At 41.7% G+C, this 23881-nt stretch overlaps 1 protein-coding gene across 1 annotated transcript; it reads right to left on the reverse strand.

Annotated features, from left to right (window-relative positions):
* Positions 1-4933: 4933 nt before the first annotated feature.
* On the reverse strand, positions 4934-18782 carry LOC141921635 (uncharacterized). Its single transcript, XM_074820560.1, has 22 exons — positions 18760-18782; positions 18441-18504; positions 16914-17028; positions 14111-14238; positions 13314-13457; positions 12593-12676; positions 11898-12065; positions 11733-11829; positions 11413-11636; positions 10508-10661; positions 10224-10432; positions 10020-10137; positions 9659-9864; positions 9086-9203; positions 8262-8431; positions 7414-7487; positions 7208-7335; positions 6181-6370; positions 5610-5751; positions 5247-5343; positions 5030-5108; positions 4934-4937 (listed from the first exon to the last, which is right to left on the reverse strand). Exons 1-22 carry the CDS (start codon positions 18780-18782, stop codon positions 4934-4936), a joined length of 2736 nt encoding a protein of 911 aa, XP_074676661.1.
* Positions 18783-23881: the final 5099 nt, after the last annotated feature.

Below are 23881 nucleotides of genomic sequence, written 5' to 3' on the forward strand. Positions count from 1 at the left end.
GTTACATGAAATCATACTTCCTGAATGATACCAGTCATAATGCTGAAAGGGCAGCAGGTAAGCACTAAAATACTAAATATAGGAAGGAGGAAGAACATTATAAGATCTTGTACAGAAACTAATTAATTGAAGCCTATTTTAGAATCTCAGGAAAAACCCCGAGATACAGAAACCTGGCAATTTGGTTGAACTACTGGTCCTTCACTCTCAGTTTACTGATTAGATGATTACACCATCCTGCTGCTCCCAGTCAATTACTGTATACTATGAGGAGATATTTTGCCTTTTAACAAGTGCTCCCAGACAATAATGAAACAATATACCCCACCCCCTCCCTCCAGAAAAAAACCCCACCACAAAACCACCACACTTTGTCTTGAGCCAAAGAGAGACAGCCCAGACTATGCATATGCTCTACCTGCCCAAAGACACTGGAGAGCAGTGCAGTGATGCAGGCTAGAGGCAAGAGAAAAGATGTATGAGGGGCACCAAATCAGAGACGAGATGTCTTGGAGCCCCCAGCTGCATTCCCAAGCAGCTCTTCAGGTTCAGAGCTGTGCCTTTGACTCTGCTCTGGATGAATCATTGAAGGGGGACCAGGCGTGAACACAGGCAGAGTCCTTAAAGTTTCAGAAGCCAGAGAAAAGAGGGGTTTTTTTCCCCATAGTCATCCTAAACCTTTTATTAGGGAAGAACAAGGTAAGGCAGAGCATGGAGTTTCATATAATGGATTTTATGTAAGTTAACTCCTTGGGTGCCATCGGCCAGGCAGTTGATGCTGCTATCAACAGTATGAGAATATGCTCTGGTCTCAGAGGCTGTTCTGGTGCAGCTAGAAGTATATGATGCTGCTTTATTTCACAGAAGGCACACCGATGGAAAGGAAGAATCCTACTAGGTAGGCTATTGGACCAGGATAGAGTCCTGCTCTCCAGGGCAGGCTTTCCATCTGAATTCAGCAGACTGACAACTTCTCTCCCCACCCTATAAAAAGGGTGCAGTGGTGTGCTGCCTGCCAGCAGCAGTAATACCTAGATAAACACCCTGAAGACAGCAAGGAGGTCAAGGTCCTGAGTACTTTGGAGACAGTAGTCCCCAGTGGTTAAAGGATCACACATGGAAGTAGCTCCCCAGGCAAGCTCTAGCTGTGTGAGCAGAGCTCACCCCCCACTCCCCAAAGCAGAGGGGAGCCAGGGGCCACCCGCCCGCACACACACAGGGCTTTGAAATTCTACACTGAGGAGCACCACATAGGTGCCAAGAGGTTTTATGGTTGCACATTTGGGCTGCACATAGGTGTGCTTGGGGGGAAGAAAGCCTCCTGCTTTTTTCCAGTCAGTTCCTCGGGGGAGCTGCTTATCTGGTAGCTGCCACAGCTCCACAGCCCTTCTGCCTAGGGATGCCAGGGGCCTTCCCTCCAGCTCTGCATGGCAATAGCTAAAAAAAAAAACCCCACCACCCAAACAACAAACCCACAACATTATACATGTACACCAGCTTAAGGAGTCAGTATCTGACTTTTATTCCCCAATTTATTTGCTAGACAACCACAAATGCTGTTATAGCATTTAACAAATTGGAAACTTGGTTGTAGAGAGAAGTCCCAGCTCCCAATAAAGCAGTTTGTCTTTAATGAGCTACAGAAGTTGGGACCATCTGAACCCCCTCCCTGATCAAGCCCCTGACTTTTTGCTTCTTTACAAAGCAACCTGAGCCTAGTCTTGCTCTTTTATCAGTACAACACATACTGTAAGGAGACCAATTCAGCTTACTTCTGTTTTAAAGCATTTATTTCAAAGCATGTGCCTATTTGGGATTTGGGGACCTAGCTAACACTGTTTAGGTGTTTCTGGACTTGCATGCACAAACAGAAACAGCATTTATATAGGAGTGATTAGCTGAAGACTCAAACAGACCTGTGGCAAAAGCCAAATCTTGAACCAAGAGCTTCCTAAATCATTAGACCAGATATGTCAGAACATATTTTCCTCTAGATATAGGTGCATAGCATTTACTCTTTTACTGAAGACATTGAGATTTAAAACAAAAAGCAAAGCAATATACCAAAAAAAAGTTAATTGGACCGGTAAATGCAAATGTTGGTTTTCTTAATTTCAATATTAATAGTAAGTTGTTGCTGCTTTAAATCACTAAAACAGTACATAGTTTTAAAATACTAGCCATGTCATTGACTACAACCTATAGTAAAAATGAGAGCTCTGCATAGTAGAGCCTATGAGACTGCTTGTAGCACTGACTTACCACCATTTACTTGAAGTGGAAATAACTGTCTGCAGTACATTTCGGTTATTGTTGCTATTTTCCTATAAAAACAAATCACACCAGACTTCTCTTTTCCCTTAGACTTTTATCATTCACCTGTTGAAATTGCAGAAGACATTAAGCATAAACAAAGAAGATTGATCTGCTTTCAACTTGTGTTAACAGGGATATAAAAATAACATCCCAAATACCAGGGAGAAAAGCATGTGGTCATAAAATATCCACTTAAAAGGCAAAGAGGTGTTGATACAACACTTGAAGAGCATTTTTTTTCTTTTTTTTTTTTTTATATATTTATAACTAAGAAGGCAGTTCCTGAATTTTAGTTTAAACAGACACCTCTGAGGTGGAGAGAGTATTAGTGTCATGTCTTTAAAAGATTTTACTGATTTTCAAATGGTTTTTGTATCTCACATGCTGTTGGAAAATATGACAAGCAGCTTTATACAAATCCTAATCCAACTATGGAGGAGAATCTCCTTGAATTTTCCCACATATCAAAAAGGTAAAGGGACCATCTTATCTATTAAAACTTATTATTTTGCAAAATGGCATGAAGCAGAACTTTTAGAAGAGCTGAAAAGTAGAGCCACAGTTTACCTGAACATCATCTTGCTTTACAACTACTAAACCCCCACCAACAGATAAAGAATCTCAAGATATTAACTAATTTTATGAAAAAAAATTAAGGCACCTTAGATGAGATTGTAAAAACCAGATTCCTATTTTTAAGTGATGTTGTCCTCAAATTTTGGTTTGAAGAAAGAATCATACCTGGGAACCCACAGTTGAGACCGAGTTAACAGTACTGATATAGGCTGCCCAAACTCATGCTTGGTTCTCAAAGCAGTCCCTAGTTGCTATGTTTTTCCACACACACAGCTGTAAGAGGGAGGAAGGTGGCTCAGGCTACCCAAGGCAGCCTACACTGTGCTGGTAGAGCACTGTCATGGCAGATGAAGATTGCTACTCACTTATCTGGGAAAAACACTGCATAAAAGTATCATTCCTCGTGAGACACTCAACATGATGTAGGACACACACCATACCGCTTGAAGTGCCCATACTCATGTTCTGTTAGGTGCAAAACCCTAGCAGCAGGTGTGTCCTTTGATTTCTCAATAGATTGTGCCTGTAGACTGAGGAATCACTAGTACTAAATCCACTAGGTCACCGTAGGGTAAAGCACTAAGCATGAAGTCACTGACTTCAAGTCTGCTGTCAGGCTCATATGTTCTGCATTTTCCTTTTATTCCCATGCTGACATATTTACATTTCATTCCTCAATATCACTTCTCCATGGCTTTAATCTTCACCTACCACAAGAGTAACAAAATAAGACTCCTTTAACATGGTAGCCTCCTCTACCAGAAAACAGTCTTGATGCACAGCTAGGGGCTTGACACGTCCCTCATCATGAAGCCCACACAAGTTTTTCCAGAAATGACAGTAAAAAACACCTACTACAAATATGCTTAGCAGGTAACTGGAAGACAGACAAGACTTACAAACATGAGCTTGTAATTACAGCACAAACTGTTTAGTGAGATCTCTGTACAGGTATTGTAGCAACAGAGTTACAATCTTTTAGATACCATGCTTTTTCACAAAGTGCAAAAAGATTCACAAAATAGTTTCTTGCTCAAGTTAGCCTTCACAGAAATTCCTGTAGTAGAGTTCTATTTAATATAAAGTTAAAAAACAGACACCCATTATTGTATCTTTAGCCCTAAGGGATAATAACTCATGCTGAGCAATAGCTTTCCTTAGAACAGGAAAATACAATATTGAATCTGAACTGTTTATACATCACTGTTCAGATGCAAAGAAGAAATCAAGAAATTTTCCTCCTATTAAAAAGAAAAAAAAAAAAAAGACATTATAATCTGACAGGAGCTCCTCAGCATCATGTTCTCTAGTAAGGAAAAATCCTTAATATTTTGTGTCTAGAGTCCATGTGTGATCATTACTACTACTTCAAGTCTTCACCAAAAGCTTTTTTTCCATTTAGGCTGAGAGCTTACTCAGCTAAGCAGTCACTGATGCTACCTGTGAGCTATTTCCCCTCACTTAGGGAAGACAACTTGACATTGCAGATCCACAACACTCCTGCGAGTTCCACAGTTTACAGTTTTTCTGTCAATAGTCACTATAGGATCAAGTATGTTCCTCCCCATCTTGCTTCAGAAAACCACTTTCTTTTACCAACATCAAGCTCCCTGCAATCCTTTGTTCATACGGAAGCTTTAAAATAAAAAGCTTAAAGTGATTTACAATTGACTTCACACCTGTTGCCACCTTCCTGCCCCTACCCCAAACCACATGCTCCCAACTGTAAAGTGACTAGACACAAGTTTTGGACATGTTAGCTGAGTGGACTAGGACAGATGCAAGATACAAACAACCTAAAAACTTGACACTGTAGAGGAACACAAGAGAGCAACACACTAATTTATCTTGAAGACAAAGCTACACCTATACTGGTTAGCTGACCCTTTCTCAGTAGACACCATCAATATATTTTCCCCATAGGTATTTTCAAGATGTCTTTACTTGTAAGTCTGGACAGGCTGTTCCTGCTTAGGCCACCTAACTGCAACTTTATGAAACTAAATAGTTCTTGTTTAGTCTCTGTTGAAAGCTGGTGTATTCACCTACAGGGAGAAGAGAGGCATACAGAAGTCTGTTACATTACAACAGCAGTGTGTTTACTATTTCAGTAGTGTAATTTAAGATTGACACCAACCTCTGCTTGTTGTTTTCCTTCCTAACAAGCACTGCTCCAGATGATGCTTGCCCATGCAGATGTGGTCCTGCACTGCGGTCTAGTAAGACATTTCACCTTTTAATTTTCTATATAGCACACACTTGGACCAGGTCTGTCATCTGACACAGCTCATAAGAACATGCGCCATATTGCTGAGCAAAGATTTAGGCGTGACTTGAGAAGTACTTTTTCTTACCAAGTCTGTGTTTCCCAGGATTGCATCTTCTTGGACAAAGCAAGCTTGAAGGCTGTTGCACAGTGCTGCAGATCACCACACTGCAGTGAAAATACAGCTACAAGACAAGAATATTAGTATTATGTGTAGAGAACTCTTGGCAAACATCCAATATGTGTGCTGACCCCAAAGGAGAAGAACTGAACACTGCTAAGTGGCTAGTCTTTATTTACTACTGTTATAGTGTTATGCCTTCAAGGAGGGAGCTAATAGTCCCAGTCATCACTTGGCCAGATGAGACCTTACACAGGTCCTGTGTGCACTGCTCCAGGCTCACATACCGGGGCTGCTGACAGCGTGTGACAGACTGCAGAGACATCTCACCTGCTCTTCTAACAGAGCTGTGCCTTGTACAAAGGTGAACATCCTCACTTCAAATCTCTTCAGGTGCTGAGGAAATTTTACTCTGAGACTATAATTAACTTCATGGAAGATAGTTCTGTAGGAGTCTTCATGGTTTTCACACCTTATTGGGAAAGTGAAAGAAAGTGTAATTAGTCTAAGCCTTTATCACTTCAACCAGATATTTAAACAGTGCAAGAAGGTGAAATACAGAGGAGCTTCCCTCTCAGTTTTCCTTGGTCCATAGGGGTATGGATAGAGCCTCCCCCAGCCATGCCTTTGGCCACAGTCAGAGTTACTTCTTGTTCTTTCTTTCCAGCTGGAAGCTGTTAGCTAGAAGCACTTCTGCCCACCCCAATGACCTGTTGCCACCAGAAGGCATAGCCACTGTGCTGACACAAACATGTGGTCCACAGCCTAGTGCTGTATCCTGCCCGTCAGGACAAAACAATGTATCTAAGCTGACTTTTGTCCTCTTCCCCTTTCCTCCCACCTAAGGTAAGAGGCCTTGTGCTGAACAGTTACCAAATAACAGGAGGGAAGCCCTCCTTACCCATTTATAATGATGGGCCACTGCAGAAGACTGTCCTGGTTTCGGGAGTTTGTAGCCCAACAGTCATCCAGGTTTAGTTCCAGTCTCACATCTTTAGGCTGGAGCAGTTCAACTTCAAAATAAAGTGCCTCTTTCAGGTATTTTACGACAGGATATTCTGATTCCTGGTAGGACTCTGAATAGGATTTCTCTAGAAGGGAGTATTGATGTTAGAGTTTCCCTTTTACAGAGTAAGTATTCACAAACTTTCTGCTTCACTCTTCTTTCCACCACCATTTAATCTCACACAGCCATACTAAAATCTGGGAGAGTGTATGATTGTCAACAAATGGGAATAGGATGGCAGAAAAGTAAGAACTGGCAGTGAAAGCAAAAATCTGAACTGTATTCCTTGGCTCTGAGGATCCAGAAGTGAGACACACCTCCTTCTGTAAAAACCCATTGGAGTAAGATGCTCATTCAAAACTGTCTCTACAAAGATATTGGGGGCAGAGGGGGAAGGATGGGACAGGAAAGTAAAAAAAATTCATCATGGCCACTCTAGTCATGGTGAAAGTTTGGTTCAGGCTTCAGTTAACCCTTTCTGCTAACACAGTTACCATTTTACAGCAGTATTGCATGTAGCTTCTTTCTTTGACACAGGTTACGATGGTTTCGGTCAGTGCTAACTCTGCTTAGCAACATTTAAGGACTTGATAGGAGAGAGAAGCCGACATCACATCCACTACAGAAAACTTTTAGTAAGCCCAAACCAAGCAGGAAAACCACATGCATCAGATGCTAAGTCTGATCCACTGCAGATACTTGATGATTTATGTTGCATTCCAGAATGGAAAACTTCCACTAGAGGCCTTAAAGAGGTTTCCACTTCATCTTTGGAGATGTTCAAAAGCCATCTAGACATAGTCCTGGGCAACCTGCTCTAGGGGCCCCTGCTTGAGCAGAGTGGGTGGACGAGATGACCTTCAGAGGTCCCTTCCAACCTCAACTGCTCAGTGCTTCTATGGAGTTCAGTCATACATGTTACCTTTGAAAATCTTCAATGAAAGAGCAAGAGAGCCAAACCCTGGTTTAACACTGGGTGGTGGGTTCTTCTTAGATTCATATTGGACATCAACAGTTTGCTTGATTGCATACCAGCATACAAATTTCAGTCTGAGGGAAGAAATTCAGTATTAGATTTTAAAAGACCTAAACACCTTGGATAACCTTCTTCTAGGGAATGACACTTACTGGTATACTGGTGTATCATTGCCAGGTCTGAAATAGAGTACATCATTTTCATATGTCATAGTTGTGCTATTGAACTGAAAGATAGACATCATTACAAACAGGACAGTTACAGAGTTTACTTTGATTTTGACACAATATCCATATCCCTTCACTGAACTGACAGATTGCATTGAGCAGAGCACACTTAGGAATGTTTAGAAATTACCAGCCAACAGCCTACCAAACTAAAGCCGATTATAGCTGACAGCTATGCCATAGTCAAGAAGAAACAGATTATTAGCTAACAATACCTTGAATATGACATAACACCCAAGTAAGTGAGTGCACAGGGCCTGAGAAAAGAGATCAGTTGTTTCTGTTGACAGAATCAACATATAGCATGAGATACAACACTCGCATAACTAAACTGCGTTTTTGGTGACCTGAATTTGAGCATGATCTGATCCTTTGTTATTTTGTCCAATTTCTCTTTACGCAATACGTAGGTAGCAGGAACAGAACGCATTCTAGTCCTGGGCCAGATAGTCATTAGCAACACCTAAGCAGCTTCTGCAAGGCATACGAGTATCTCTCAACAACATAAACTCACATTTGAGTCCATTGCTAAACAATTCAGAGGTGTCAAGCAAAGCTAGTTTCAGAAGATACCTCTGACCTTAAAACTGTTTTTACCAAATAAGAACTTCTGTGCAACTGAATTTAGTATAATCAGAAAAAGAGTAGATGTACTACTTAACAAAAATTCAGCTGTGACCTACTTGCAGCTTCTGCTGAACTCTGAACCTCTGTCAGTTCTAGTAATAACCCTACCCCAATGCAAAGTAAAATTCATGTGACTAAGCCCTTGCCTTTCTACTTGTTCCACAAGTGTTCACATTGAACTTGAAGGTTGCAGTCTTCTCTGTCACTAGACTGGGTTTGCACCGTCTGTCCCTCAAAACAAACAGGCTGGTGTCCAGGTCTGCAACTCCTACCCATTTTACTGCAGTAATAACCACAGTCCCATTGGGTAGGCACTCTGAAAGAGAAAAATACATTTTCATACAAATCAGGACTCAAACTCCTTTATTTTGTAGCCTAGCATAACAGAGAGGTTCTGCATGGATTTGCCACCAAGTTTTTTGGCAGCTCACAAGGATTAAGTTTTGAGCAAAACTCTCTTCAGTACTAATACCTGAATTCCTTCAAGCTAACTGCAAGTAGAGTGTGCACTACATGTACAAAGCTGTTGATTTCACTTATCTTTCTCCTCTTATAAACTCTCACCCTCTCCTAAAAGGATTTTTCTAGCCAAAATATTCAGTGCATTCAATACTGATAAGTAGCTTTAGAATGACTGATTCATATGCTGATCCTCCCCTCCCACCCCATCAAAAAAACCAACCCCATTCAACCCCAAAACCAACCACAAAAACCCTTTAAAAAAAGATTCATGATTTTGGAGGTGTGAGGGGAAGTAGAGTTTCCCACCTCCTTCCGCCCATCCTGTACTAGACAGGATAGTCACTCCAATCTGTAACTTGCCTTGTAGCATATTACTTTGTAGGAAGTCTGACAGGCAAATAGAGTATCACAGAAATATAAATTCTAGAAACATTTCAGACTGTATGGGCTTGTGTGACTTAGTTATGCGGCTAAGAGCATTAACAGCTTTTCCCCAACACATTATTACGTATTAGCTCTGAAGGTGAAAATCTGCAGGAAATTGAGAAGTCCTTCCTATTAGCCAAGGTGATGCCATCCTTCAGGGTTAAGTGGAGTGAAGCCTTTATTCCAGAGGTATGAAAATCCTGGAGATGACAATCACAGAAAACAAGAAAATATACACTCTTCAACTAAAGTATTCAAAAACGAAGAGGGTGAGTTGTCACAAGCCAAAGGCAATGGTGCTTGATCAAAGTCAAATCCACAGATTTTTTTTTTTTTAATCTATAAGCTCACACAACAAACTTCTTTCAATCATTTTGCAATAGAGTGTAGTACAAACTCTGCTGCATGTTCAGTTGCCATTAAAGATAGCTCAGCCTTAAAGTGCTTGTAGAATTTCTTTTTTCCTTGTCTACTTCTGCCAACATTAACCAACAGAAGTTAAAGTGTTCTTCCAAGGGCAGAAAATAGTCCTCCATTAATCCTCTGAAGCCCATCTTAAAGGGAAGTTTCATTTCACTTTCAAGGACAGAGTGTATCATGTTCATATTTTGCAACTAGAGCATGTCTTTTAATTGTTACATGTTGGCATCCTTACCTCATAGTTTACATGGGAAGAAAGGAAAGGGACAGATATTGCCAAGTGAGTGCCGTTGTCCCTCAGGCTGTAGTTGTACTTCTGCGCAGCCTCTGGGGTCAGGTGCCAGTCTGAGATGAAGGGCAGCCAGTTTTGGTCCACATTCCCATGAATGATTATGAGATGAATGTTTCTGCCATCACAAAATCCTCTCGCGCTGGGGAGTACTGTAATACAGTCAAAGGTCAGCCAGCACACTAGCTGCTATCACAGTTTAATAGGGCTATTTAGGACTGACAGTATCCCTGGCTGAAATAAACCCAATTAACAGTTGAGTTCACAGCCATGTTGGTACAGTTTTGCCCAAGTTCTACTAGTTTACCTGCATCTTTAACAGCTGACACTGTTATGACTGGGACAACAAAGGTCTCACTTGTTGGGTGCGTTATGAAAGCAAGTGTGACGTTCAGGGTGTATGATCTCATGTCCGCTCTCATGTACTAGGAAAATAATATTTAGAAATAAAAGTCACCAAGTGATATCATCATTTCTATACCATGGTATGCTACAGTGTCTTAGCACACACCTCTTTCTTTATGCTTGGTGCATCAAGTAGGACTTGTATTACATAGGCTTTGCTTCCATTAGCATGTCTGATCTCATATGTCAGATATCCATGCTGAACAGCTTCAGGTACAGCAACAGTTGCCCCCTCAATGGTTAAGTTCACAAGCTCCACATCTGGGAGGAATGTTCCTACTGTCACATTCATTAGCCTTGCACTCAGATTTGAGTCTGAAGAGGAACACAATAACATTAAGCTTTTAGCAGTACCAAAACCTTCAGTAAATTCAAAGTTAGGTTACTTACTGTTTGCTATAGCAAGTTCTACTTGTTCAAACGGTGTTTCTATTTTCTTGATGATAGTATGTTTGGTTAGTCCCCATTTATTATCTTTCCACTGGTGTTCCAAGAACAGGTTGATGGTGTATTTTACCCCGTGCTGTCCACTGCTCACAGAAGTCTAGAATTTCAAATCAACACCCTTTAGTATAACATGATTTTATATCAAAGTTGTATCGTAGCATCTCAAGGTCAACTATTGCTACAGCTCCAAACAATTGGCCTTCTCAGATCAGGAATCATGAACTCTTAAGTGGCACTTGCTGTATCCCTGTGAGTTTAGATTATCTCAGAATATTCAGAAGACTTCCTTCGGAAAAGGTTTGGAAACTCTCAAGTTTCGAAGCAGCAAGGAACAATTTCACCAGTGAAAGGTCTACTCCTGCAACTTCCTTTGAAGTTCAGTTGTTACAGCATTTGCTCAGGACTCAGTTCTAGATTTAGATGCATAGTCTCAGCCCATTCCCATATCATATGGTCTGGTGGACAAATGGATTGTTTCCATTCTCTTCAATGGTCTGTGTAAAATACAACAGAACCCATGCATGCTTTTATTGTCCAGTTAGGACTGTCTCCAAGGACTATGACATCAGGACTAAAAGTCAAAAGCTCTGTGTTAGCCTGAGGAAGGAGACAAATCAACAGTTCTGTGTAGGATTCTGTGTTTGTAAGAAAAGCAATTCTTCACACAGTGGTGCTTATAAGAGCTATCTTTGGTCAGGGCTTTCAGAATTTTTAATATACCCTTTCTTCCCCTTCACCTCCATCCTTCATTTAAAAGGAACAGAGTGAAGAATTATTTCTCCCCCAGAAAAAAAAACCACCAACAAACAGAAAAGTCTGTTGCCTGACACCTAACATAAGTCACTAACCTTGTAATAGCCACCTTTTGCACCTATTGGTATCTTCATTGTAATTGCGTTTAAGTCATTCAAAAACACATATTTCCTGGAAGCCATTTCTTTGGCAGAGAGTTTGTGTAGATCCACACCAGCTTCAACAAGCACATCCTTAAAGCTAGTCGCTCCAGCAGAGAGCAGTTGAATATATTTTGGAACAGTCCAGATGATTGTTTTGTTAGTGTACTCCACACCATCTTAGGGACAAGATATGAAAGCTGTCAGCTCATTACTCTAGTTGTAAGTCAGTCCCTATACACTCAAGCATTGGAGTAAGGTACCACATTTCTCACCTATAGGACATGCCACAGCAGTATCCACCATCAGGATCATCCATCGCTGTTTGTAAAACGTACTTGATCTCACTGCAGAAAAGGTAATTCCCTGATCCTGTAGGAAGACATCTGGTTAGACCTACAAAGCCTGGCAGCTATCTGGGCCAGAATGAGCATACCAACCTCAATCAGCTGAATTTGTGCAGCAGTGTATGGTATTCGCAGCAGAACCCTGGTGTCTGTGGTGTTGAGTCCATAGCCTGCACTCCAAGCATCACTCACAAGCAGAGCCTTTTTTTCTTCTGGCTGATGAAACACTATTTGCCATATTGAGGCTTCACCTGCTTTTGTCTACCCAGAGAAATTCATCAACAGTTTAAACATGTGGTTCAAAGTAACAGATTTACTATATTGAATGATTTATTGTATTGAACCGCCCAGCAGTTTTGTTGCTTTATTCTAAATACTGCTGGGGGATACCCCTCCAGCTTTCACCCCTTCACACATACACAAAAATTTCCAGAGATTAACTGCACTGCTACATTGCAAATACAGGATCCAAGAAGAAAAAAGCCTACCCACAGTTCACTCCTGGGCCATAGACTCTTAGGGACCATTTTTGTTGCACAGCCTCTTGCCTGGGGAAGACTTGCTTTCTAGGCTTTTTGAGAAATCAGTTTCCATTTCTTCCTTGCAGACACGGCCTACAGCTGTCTATTTCAAAATCTCCATACTAAAACCACATGGTACAAAAATTCTGCTCTTCCTACTTAAGTGCTTTGTGAAAGGACATTTTGTACTATGTGGACATGGAATAGAAGGATGGTTGTGCCAGAAGTAGCACTAGTTTTTACTAGGAAGAAAACCTGCAGTGTTACCTCTGGAAAGGCAAATGTCCAGTCCTCAGGTTCATCTTGAATGAAGTCTTTGACAGTCTGTGGAACCTCCTTCCTGACAGAAACCTGAAGGCAGAAAGCCTTTGTAAGGGATTTGCTGATGGCACTTGTTTCCTTGTCTTCAACACCCTACAAGTCTTTTTCAACAAAGACCAGAATTTCCTAGAGGGACATTTCCTCCCACCAAGTAAAAAATTATGGCATAAGATGCCATCGTGCATGGTGCATTATCTGCAGTCCACTTGATTTCAGCTTTATTTTCTACTTATCTTCCCATTTCTACTTGCAGTTAAGGCCAGGAATTCATCCTTGACTTCCATGTCCTTTTCCAAGAGGAGTCTTTTTTCCTCCCCGTTCTGCATTTTCCCCCAGCAAATTCAGTAGGGAAACTTTCTTCAGAAAGTGTACATTTCTGTTATCTCAAAGAAGACTTTTCGAAGCAACATTCAGTGAGTTCAATCCATTAGCTTAAACATTTGAATACCATTTCACAGCTTTATTAACTATTAATTCTGGCAAGTACGCTATACAAGCATAATATAAATGCGTCACTAAACTCAAGATGCATGCTGTACATTCACTAGTAAGCTGTGCACAGAGGGGCATTCAAACTCTGTTTCCAATGCACATTTGTAGCATCTAATCAGCTTCAAAGAGAGCATCTTCCTTAAAGTACCTTCCTGTAAGTACTTCCAGTACTTACCTCCATGTAGTTACTTTCACATACTAATTCCCTTGGACTCCACGGACCATAATGGCAACTTGCACTTTTCAGATGAGTTGTAGCATTTTTCAAATCAGGAGTATGAGATGCTTTGATTTGTATAGTTATTATGAACACATCTTTCTGTATGGACACAGGGAATGCTTGCTTGTTACACTGATTTTCTCTAGTTAGGCACCACCTATCCTTGTGACCTAAAAGTAATTTACAAAACCCACCCGCCAGCCTTTGCACAGAAGAGCAACTCCATACCGAATCATTATTGCTTTCTATTTGATTTACTACATAGGCTATATGCATATAGGTATATAGCTACACAGCAACATAAATACTTCAGGGAGCAGCTTCAACCTTTCACATAGGCCCAGAACTGGACAAAAAAAATGCTCCCTAAAATATAGCTGATCTTGTATTTTATGACATACTAGCAGTGAGCAAGTTTTTGAGCTTTTACCCTAATGCGTCTCAGACACTAATTAGAGCAGAATGCAACCCAGCTGCCAAACAGAATTCCCTACTCTTATCCAAGAGAAAACAGTTGCCCTTCAAAAGCATATATGATATGTTTCTTCACATGTTCATCTGTAGGCCATTCAAATGTCACTACCATAGAATATTCTCAGATCTCTGGATACATTTGAAGAGAATTAAATCATTTTCTGATAATAGACATAAAAGACGTTATGACACCTCAATACCTATCAATAATTTGGTAATCTTTTGAATAAAGGCCATATACAACAGCACTGTAGTCAAAATGGCTATGACAGACTTACCTCTAAGTGAGAATGGCAGCTCAGGGCAGAAGCACGAAACTCGATGTTACTCCACTTGCTGTAAGTTACTGTATAGCCACACTGTGATGCCATGACCTCATCTACCTCCCAGGCTATGCCAAATTGATCTATGGACCATTAGTGAAGAGTGATATTAATGAGTACAGCTACTGCTCTGTAAACCCCCTGAGCGACCTGCCCTTGCCCCAGGGCCCTCCTTCAATAGGCCCAACTGCAAACATGGACATAAGATAACTGTGAAGTGGTGACAGAGAGCTGTAATAAAGTCTATAGAAAGTAAGAAAGGTAAAATTAGACAGCTTGGAACAAGGAACACTAGCAGCTCAAGGACTGAAGATTAAAAAAAAAAAATCACCAACATGGAAAGGTATTAAATCTTAAAGGGGCAAAACCCCCGGTAAAACACACACCAGTCAGTTAGATCATCAGTGTCAAAGTTGTCAGGATTGACAGATTGATGACAGCATAGCAACATCAGGAGTCTGATCTGTGGCTGACACAGGTCCATATTTCTCTCTGATGCCTGCCTGGCCAACAGTCTCTTCAGGGGTCTTATCAAGATGATGAACCCGCTAAAGCTTAGTATAGATTTTTTTTAGGCTGCAAAAATGTTTTTCTGGTTTTAGGCTTTTTCATTTTGTGTTTTAGTTTTTTTTTTTTCCCCTTTCAAAAATAACTACTTTATACTTTCCAGCTGTACATATCCCAGTTGCAGAGTGTCTTTCTTTGTGTATGGATGAAGATGCCTGAACAAAGAACATATATTAAGGGGTTTTTACAAAAGTTTAACATTCTAGAAAGGTGGATGTTATGTTATGGATCATAGAATAGTTTGGGATGGAAGACAGCCTAAAGATCATCTAGTTCCAACCCCCATACCATGGGCAGGGACATCTTCCACTAGATCAGGTTGCTCAAAGCTCTGTCCAACCTGGCCTTGAACGTTTCCAGGGAGGGAACATCCACAGCTTCTCTGGGCAAACTGTTCCAGTGCCTCACCACTCTCACAGGAAAGAATTTATTCCTTATAGCTAATATAAACCTACCCTCTTTCAGTCTAGAACTGTTACCCCTCATCCTATCACTACACTCTGATAAAGAATCTCTCCCCATCTTGCCTGTAGGCCCCCTTTAAGTACTGGAAGGCCACCATAAGGTCTCCCCAGAGCCTTCCCTTTTTCAGGCTGAACAACCCCAACTCTCTCAGCCTGTCCTCATAAGGGACATGCTCCAGCCCACTAATTGTCCTTGTGACCCTCCTCTGGACTCGCTCCACCAGGTCCATGTCCTTCTTATGTTGGGGGCCCAAGAGCTGGACACAGTACTCCAGGTGGGGTGTCACAAGAATGGAGAGGGAGAATCCCCTCCCTTGACTTGCTGGTCACACTTCCCTTGATACATCCCAGGATACAGTTGACTTTCTGGGCTGCAAGCACACATTGCTGGCTCATAGTGAGTTTCTCATCCACCAATACTCCAAAGTTCTTCTCCTCAGGGCTGCTCTCAATCCACTCATCACCCAGCCTGCATTTGTGCATGGGATTGCCTCGACCCACATGCAGGACCTTGCATTTGGCCTTGTTGAACTTCATGAGGTTCACACAGGCTCATCTCTCAAGACTGTCAAGGTCCCTCTGGATGGCATCCCTTTCCTCCAGCATGTTGACTGCACCACACAGCTTAGTGTCATCAGCAAGCTTGCTGAGGGTGCACTCAATCCCACTGTCCATGTCACCAACAAATCTGTTAAACAGCGCTGGTCCCAACTCCTACCCCTGAGGAACGGCACTTGCCCTCCACTTGGGACATTGAGCTGTTGATTACAACTCTTTGAGTGCGAACATCCAGCCAATTCCTTATCCACTGAGGGGTCCATCTATCAAATCCATCCCTCTCCAATTTAGAGACAAGGATGTTGTGTGGGACAGTGTCAAATGTTTGCACAAGTCCAGGTAGATTACATTAGTTACTCTTCCTTTATCCACCAGTGCTGTAACCCCATCATAGAAGGCCACCAAATTTTTCAGGGATGATTTGCTCTTGGTGAAGCCATGTTGGGTGTCACCTATCACCTCCTTATTTTTCACATGGTCTAGCATAGTTTCCAGGAGGATCCTCTCCATAATCTTGCCAGGCACAAAGGTGATACTGACTGGCCCATAGTTCCCTGGGTCTTCCTTCATGGACTATATCTAGTTAGACAGCCAACTAACACAGAGAGCTAGTTCAAGAATGAGTTTACATTTTATGCATATAATCTTACACCTGATGATGTTTATAGGCCAAAAGTTTTTTCACTTTTGGTGAGATAAAAGTTACATCATTCCAGGGCCCTCTGTGGTGCTTTTCACTCAAATGTACCACTTGTTAACTACTAAGCCCATAGCCAGAAGGCCAAGCTAATTTTTCTTAAACTTCATTAAGAATTTATACACCTCCACCAAGTCCCTTAGCTGTGAAAGCCGCTAGTGCAAAATCAGTAATGTAGTGCCAACTTCGACTGGGGAACATTTTTACCAGGAGGGAAATCTACCAGCATTAACATGCCTAGAAACCAACGTGCATTTCAATTTGAGTCCAAAGTAGTCCAAAATAGCTATGATTAGACTTGATATTGCTAAGTTTTCACACAACAAGTCTACAGGATAGGTTATACAGAAATAAAGGTAACATTTGACTTTACTTCCAACCCACCAAGCTCTATGAACTTTGAATAGTCCAGAGAATTTTAGACGTTTCACCATGTGCAATTCCCTCTCCAAGTTCTTCAATATCAACTTACCAACAACAGAGAAAGTTAAGTATTTGTCCTCAAAGTATTCTGCACTTAATGTGATACGCATAAGGTTCCCCAAGCACTCTGAACTCATGGGTCCTGTGTTGAACATATTGAAGAGCTAGTAAGTACAGGATTAAAGGTAACATACAAACATAAATCTGTTACTTCTCAGATTGCTTGATAAAGCCAGTGTTGTGACAGTCATATTCCAGCATCTCTGGTGAGGTGGTGTTAGAGGTTTTTTTTAAACCAGCAATACTTCCAGGAGAAAAGTCAGTCCTGAAATTAGTATGCCAGTAGTAACTGTGTCTGATCAGCTGGCAATGCTATCTGCAACAGCCAGTCACAGAAACAGGATTTTGGAAGAGACTCAAAAAAAAAAAAATGAAATTAGCCACCCCAATCTGAACACCTTAAATGGAATAAAACAGAACAAGAAAGTACCCCCACCATCCTGAAAAGAGAAAAAACAAACACCTAAGCCAAAAAAGCCCAACCAACAAAACTCCACAAACCACAGAACTAAAAAAAACCCATATGCACCTATTCATAAGAGGAGCCACAGGCCAAATCTGGGTGGGGAGCAGCCACATCAGCTACCCATCAACCTATCCTGTTCACCTGCCCAAGTACCAGCACCAGAAGCCAATTGGCTCATGTTCTAGATGTAGGACTAGAGACCAGAGAAAACTTTTCATTTAACACATATTTCTAATAAACCGGGATTTGTTGTTTCAAGCAGAAGTTGCTATGGCATAGTGACCTAATGCTAACTTGGACCTTTTTATAGTAATAGTGCACGTCAAGGGCCAAGAGGATCCTTTGTCCTAGAGAGTTCAGCACTATACCCTTAAATTAATCAGAGATGCAACTCCTGTGTCAGAGATGATCATACTAGGGAACATCAGACAGATAGTGGCAAATGTGACCATATTCCACCCATATTCCAAGCTACCATGGTCATTCAGTGCAGAAGTTGTATAATTGCTCCAAGCTAGATAGAACCTCCTCCAACATCTTTTTACTTTGATCTTTGGTAAATGCTAACATGTTTGTACAGCACCTGCAGTGAGTAGTACAGACAGTCCTAGAACTAGCTCTCTGTATCTGCTCTTTGAGGACCAGCTCTATTCTGTATGGAAGAAGTTAAAGCAGACAACGGTTTTGGTTAAGAAAACTGTTCTTCTCAGGCAAAACACTGATACCTTTATAGCATTTAGAAGACCTTACATATTGTATGGTCAATAACAATAACTAGGCTCAGGAAAACAAAAACAATGAAGTCCCTATTAATTCATCAGTGTTTGTTACCAGAGTGAGGAAATGAGGAAGCATTAGATTTATGTACTATCACATTAAGCAAAAGAGTGGCCATGAGTAGTTACCAATAGGCACTTGTATGTTTGGAATTTCTCAGAAAAATGTGCAAGTGAGGCTGCCACAAGAGTTTCAGACTCTTTTGAAACACACACACAAACACAGATATCATCTATGAAAAAGACTGGAAATTGTTATGTGAAAACAGTTTACAGCAGCATTACCTGGTCTCTCTTGGGTCCATATTTCAGAGATTAATATCCCTATAAGCAACAACCTGTAAGAGAAGACAGGGATTAGCAGCAGCTTCAGCTGTGACAACAGTTTGCTAATAAGTTTCTCTGCTCTGAAAGTTCTAGTCTGGGTATTAAACTAGTCTTAAATTTAGAACTACAGGTCCAGACTTGGAAATTACAAAATGAGATTTCCTTAGTCACAACTAGAAAGGTAGAGAAGACAAACCAGAAACATTAATATATTTAACACCTCAGGTAAGACTATTTATGGTCTTAAGCAGCTATGAAGATCTCACCTCTGCACCAAGCTCAGCTCCATTATGCATTTGCTCAGCCTCTACCTGTGGTGCTTTTTTTTGTTATAGTCACACACAAACAAAAGTCTTCTTCCTCAACTTTGCCTAGAAATCAAAAGGTTTCTGTCTTCTTAGAGTCTTCCATTAAACAGAAAGGCTTCTACCTTTATACTGATGAAACTAATTTTCAGCTGTTTACTCTCCTAACTATGAATCTATAATTCATGTCACCTGTTCATTTTCTTTCCTGATTAAATCTGCTCCTACTTAAGTCCCTAGGTCCCCCTAGTTTGATAGTTGCTGGGTCCTAGCTATCAGGTTGTCAGGAAACAGTAGGATAACCGGTGCTGTTCTGGGAAAGCAAATGGCAATTCATTGTTTCAGAGTTACTTCTCTTTACCCTGTGTGGTGGGTTGACCCTGACTGGATGCCAGGTGCCCACCAAAGTAATTTTATCATTCCCTGTTCTCAGCTGGACAGAGGAGAGAAGGCTTGTGGGTTTAGATAAGGGCAGGGAGTGATCATTCCCCAATTACTGTCACAGGCAAAACAGACTCTACTTGGGGGAAATTAATTTAATTTATTACCAATCAGAGTAGGGTAATGAGAAATAAAACCCAAATATTAAAACACCTTCTCCCCAATCCTCCCTTCTCGTTGGGCTCAGCTTTACTCCCCATTTCTCTACCTCCCACTGTCCCAAGCAGTGCAGGGGGATGGGGAATGGGGATTACAGTCACTTCATCACATATTGTCTCTGCTGCTCCTTCCTCCTCAGGGAAGGACTCCTCACACTCTGCTCCAGTGTGGGGTCCCTCCCACAGGAGACAGTCCTCCATGAACTTCTCCAATATGAGTCTTTTCTACAGGTTACAGTCCTTCATGAACTGCTTCAGTGTGGGTCCCTCCCATGGGGTGCAGTCCTTGAGGAACAGGCTGCTCCAGCGTGGTTCCCCCACAGGGTCACAAGTCCTGCCAGCAAACCTGCTCCAGCGTGGGCTCCTCTATCCACTGGGCTACAGGTCCTGCCAGGAGCCTGCTCCAGCACAAGATTCCTATGGGGTCAAAGCCTCCTTCGGGCATCCACCTGCTCTGGCGTGGGGTCCCCCAAGGGCTGCAGGTGGAGATCTGCTCCACCGTGAACCTCCATGGGTGCAGGGCACAGCTGCCTCACCATGGGCTGCACCACGGGCTGCAGGGGAATCTCTGCTCTGGTGCCTGGAGCACCGCCTCCCCCTCCTTCTTCACTGACCTGGGTGTCTGCACAGTTGTTTCTCTCACATACTCTCACTCCTCTCTCCTGGCTGCTGTTGTGCAGGATTTTTTTCCCCTTCTTAAATATGTTCTCACAGAGGTGCTACCACCATTACTGACAGGCTTGGCCTTGGCCAGCGGCAGGTCTGTCTTGGCATCAGTTGGCATCGGCTCTGTTGGACATGGGGGAAGCTTCTTAGCAGCTTCTCACAGAAGCCACCCTTGTAGCATTCCTGCTACCAAAACCTTGCCACGCAAACCCAATACACCCTGTTTCCTCTGTGGAGCATTTTGAATAGGCTTCCCCGGACAGCTGAAGTCTACCAGAGGCAAATGTATAAAATGCAGTTTTAAGGCAATTGGTGTAACAAAAAAGGGAAGGAACTATTGACATTTAAGGTAAGTGGTCAAAACTAACAGTAGAAGGGAACCTAGCTGGAGACTGATGGGTATCACAAACTAAATGAGGAGCTATCTTACAGGGTGACCTGTGGGACACCTAGGCCAGAAATCATCCCCAAATTTGGGGAAAATTAATCCAAAAACTGTGGAGAAGTGAATCTGACCACGGACAGATCAGAGAAAAGATCCCTGCCTTTGCTGCATGCCAAAGGCAGAGAAGTTATACCTGTGGCCCTGGGTCCAGCTCAGTGCTGATTTGCCACCATCATCAGCGTGGGCTCACTTCGGTCACTGTGAGTGATGTGTGGGAGCATGGTGTCCCTGGGGCTGCCAAGCTGAGCTGCTGATGGTCAGAAGGTGGCCAGGTCACCTAGTGTGCAAAGGGGTTGGTGTGGCGTCCGTTCACATTGTCTGGAAGTGTTGAGCACTGTTTGTGTATAATTATAGCAATAACAACAGCATAAACAATAATAGCTGCAATGTTGTTTTATGTATTAAAGGGTGCTAGAATTCAGTATTCTTTGTCCTGGTCATCATTCATTTCAGCTGTCAGTCACTCTGTGCAAATACATCCTCAACAATCAGAGCCATAACTTCCCTGTGGCAATGATAATTTCTCCTCTTTCATGGCTAAAATATTGCTTTGTTTTCCCCATTTTCTTTGTGCACCTATGTATTTTCTAGCAACTTTACCAGGACATAAGGAATATCATGCATGTCAGCACACACCATTCTTCTGTTTGAAACAACCCTGCCAAGAGGCAAGCTTGGAAGTGTTTTTAATATCTAGACTAACCTTATATTGGGGATTCTTCTGTCCTAGGCTTATACCTGTAACGTGGGGTTTTCTCCTTCCTTTGCACATGTGAAGGCTGCAGGAGTAAAGCTGGAGAATTTATTTGTAATTAACACCGATGTCCTCGAGAGGGAGCTTGAGACTCTCCTACGGGGCTGCTCAGGCGCGTCCCTCCGGCCCGCGGCGCCTTCCCAAGGGGGCAGCGACAGTTACTCAGAGTTTGCTCTTAAACCTAACACAGATTACACAGGGTAGTTTTACGCAGACAGATATTTCTGCTGCTTATCACAGTTCACCTTACTGCACCAGTCCCACATCTTCAAGGGTATAAAAAAATTATGCAAAAAACAAAGTCTGCTGTGCTCCAAAATGTTGGTTTTTACCTCTGAAACAAGTACGATCCCCAAGTGGTTTGTGTTGCTGTTGTTTCCTTCTGAAATTCTCCATATGATAAATTTTTAACTTTACAGTGAATTTTCGCCAGAAACACTATCCACCAGAATACTATGTAAATAATGGATTATAATAATAAATTAAACTACGATCAGGCAGTCAGGGCTTAAATATTAGATAGCGCATCCCTGTTTATTATTGTTGGAGTGGAGACCATTTGAATTATGGCTTTATTTCACTGTGCAGTGTGTTTTTACAATATTACAAAAAAGGTTATTATACTTTTCCAGAGCTTGATTTTTGGTACCAGCAGGGCAGTGCCTGAGATTTCCTCTAGCTTGCATCAACTCTATTTGACATTTAAAGCAGATCTGCACTGTTGACAAGCCCATCACACCAATTATATGGTGTCAGGGTTGCTCATGCTTTGCCACCCTAAAGAGATTCTAGCCATGTTTCCATTAATCCTTCAACCTGCCAATCTCACATGCAGGCTGAGGTTATGGGGCAAAGTGGCATCCTAGAAGCGTCTTATTCACTTCTTGCAGTTTAAACAGGATCATGATAACTAGCAACCATATACTGGGATGGGAGCAGAATTGCAGCAGTCCTGCTACAACTCAGCCTTATCACAGTGGTACTGAAAGCATTACCCATCGAGTTTATCCACACAGTCACTCTTTGTTTCCTTCTTTTTCTTTTTTTACCAATCAACTGTGGATTAATTCCTGGGTTGTTGTGGGGTTTTTGTTGCTTTTTTTTTTTTTTTTTTTTAGTATGTAGCACACATTGACATGTTGTCTTGGACCATAATTATGATTCTGGGCAATACAGTAACACAAATAAATCTGAGATTATTTATATCCAGTCAAAACTAAATTACCAGCTGATTTAACTAAAAAGCAAGAGAAGTCTTGTTTGTCACCATTTTAGTTTCTAAAAAATACTGAAATCTAAAAGGCTTTGCTCAAACTGTGGCCAAAATGTCCAAGATGACAGACGAATTTTTCCTTCTGGACTTTTGATCAGTATCAGGGCAAGAAGAGGAAGAAATGATGTAGTATTGTGAACACTTTCAGGGCTAACAACTATGTGGAACCATGTGCTGGTATCAGCATATCTTAATGCGACCAGCCTTTCACCTGGTAACTGATAATTCTCCCACAGCAAGCAGTAACTGGGCAGTAGGGTCAGGTCATGTATTGCCATGACCCTTGGATGAAAGAAAAAAGGAGCTATAACAGATAAATTAAAGTCAAATCATAGTTCCTCTAGGATTAGGTAACAGATAATTCTATGGTAATAGGAATAATAAAACTGAGAGAGATTTTGCAGTCTCACCTGTATAAAGTGAGCCTTGTAAAATGTCCACCAGGAAATGTATTACTCATTTTCTTCACAGGACTGCAATGCTGAATAATAGTTATTCAATCAGCTACTCTATCTGTCTCTCTCTGTTTCCTCTTCCTCCCATGAATCTTTTCCTAGACAGTATGTTTATGTATTAGCCTAGTTCAAATATTTTCCATATAAAAAAAAAAAGGAGAGACAGAAAACACACAGTTCATCTGTAAGTGATATCTGCAAGAGCAGACACATTAGATAGAACAAGGCCATTAACTAAAACTCAGCAACTTATGCTGGGTTGTCTCTGCTGCAAAATATACTTCCTCTGGGGATATGATTTCCTAAATCATTACTGACTTGATTTTCAGTTAGTCACAGTCCTGCGATGGGAGTACAGTAGAGCTAAGATCCCCAGAGAGTCAGGAAGCCATCTGTTTCAGAGTTATGGGTGGTTTTCTTTGGGCTGCCCCCTATTCAGAGACAGTAGGTATGATGATTGTTAGCTGACAATTCACAGATTGAACCAGGGACCAGCACATTTAAAAGGACAAATATTCTGAGTTAAAGCTTTATAAGTCATGCTATAGTAGTTCTTTCTTCTCTGAATAGGGTACAGGAGGACAATTGAAACAAGCCTCCCCCCAAGAGTCTTGATCACTACCATATCGTCTGGTGAAGCACATCATGTTTTGCACACAGAGCATGCATGAAGCCATGCCTCCACTCTGCCTTCTCTCCACTCATGCTTTCTGAGTGTCATCTTCAACATGGTGGTGCAAGAGCAGCAGATGCCCTCCCCTGAACCAGGACCATAACCTATGGAGTTATGTACAACATCTCCTATAATTCTCAAAGTTTGTCTGCATCAATAAAACTGAGACAAATTAAGTGAAACAGTTGCACCAGGAAGTAATTTGGCCCTTGAAGTCC

This window comes from Strix aluco, chromosome 3, assembly GCF_031877795.1.
Source record: "Strix aluco isolate bStrAlu1 chromosome 3, bStrAlu1.hap1, whole genome shotgun sequence".
Lineage (NCBI taxonomy): Eukaryota > Metazoa > Chordata > Aves > Strigiformes > Strigidae > Strix > Strix aluco.

Bases quoted from the DNA above. Each gene is read 5' to 3' on its own strand.
- LOC141921635 (XM_074820560.1), bottom strand. From the start codon at position 18,782: ATGGAGCTGAGCTTGGTGCAGAG. The intron at 11,830-11,897 runs GTTGGTATGCTC...GTCTTCCTACAG, and splicing joins CACAAATTCAGCTGATTGAG to GATCAGGGAATTACCTTTTC. The intron at 5,344-5,609 runs GTGAGATGTCTC...CTTGTCTTGTAG, and splicing joins CAGCTCTGTTAGAAGAGCAG to CTGTATTTTCACTGCAGTGT.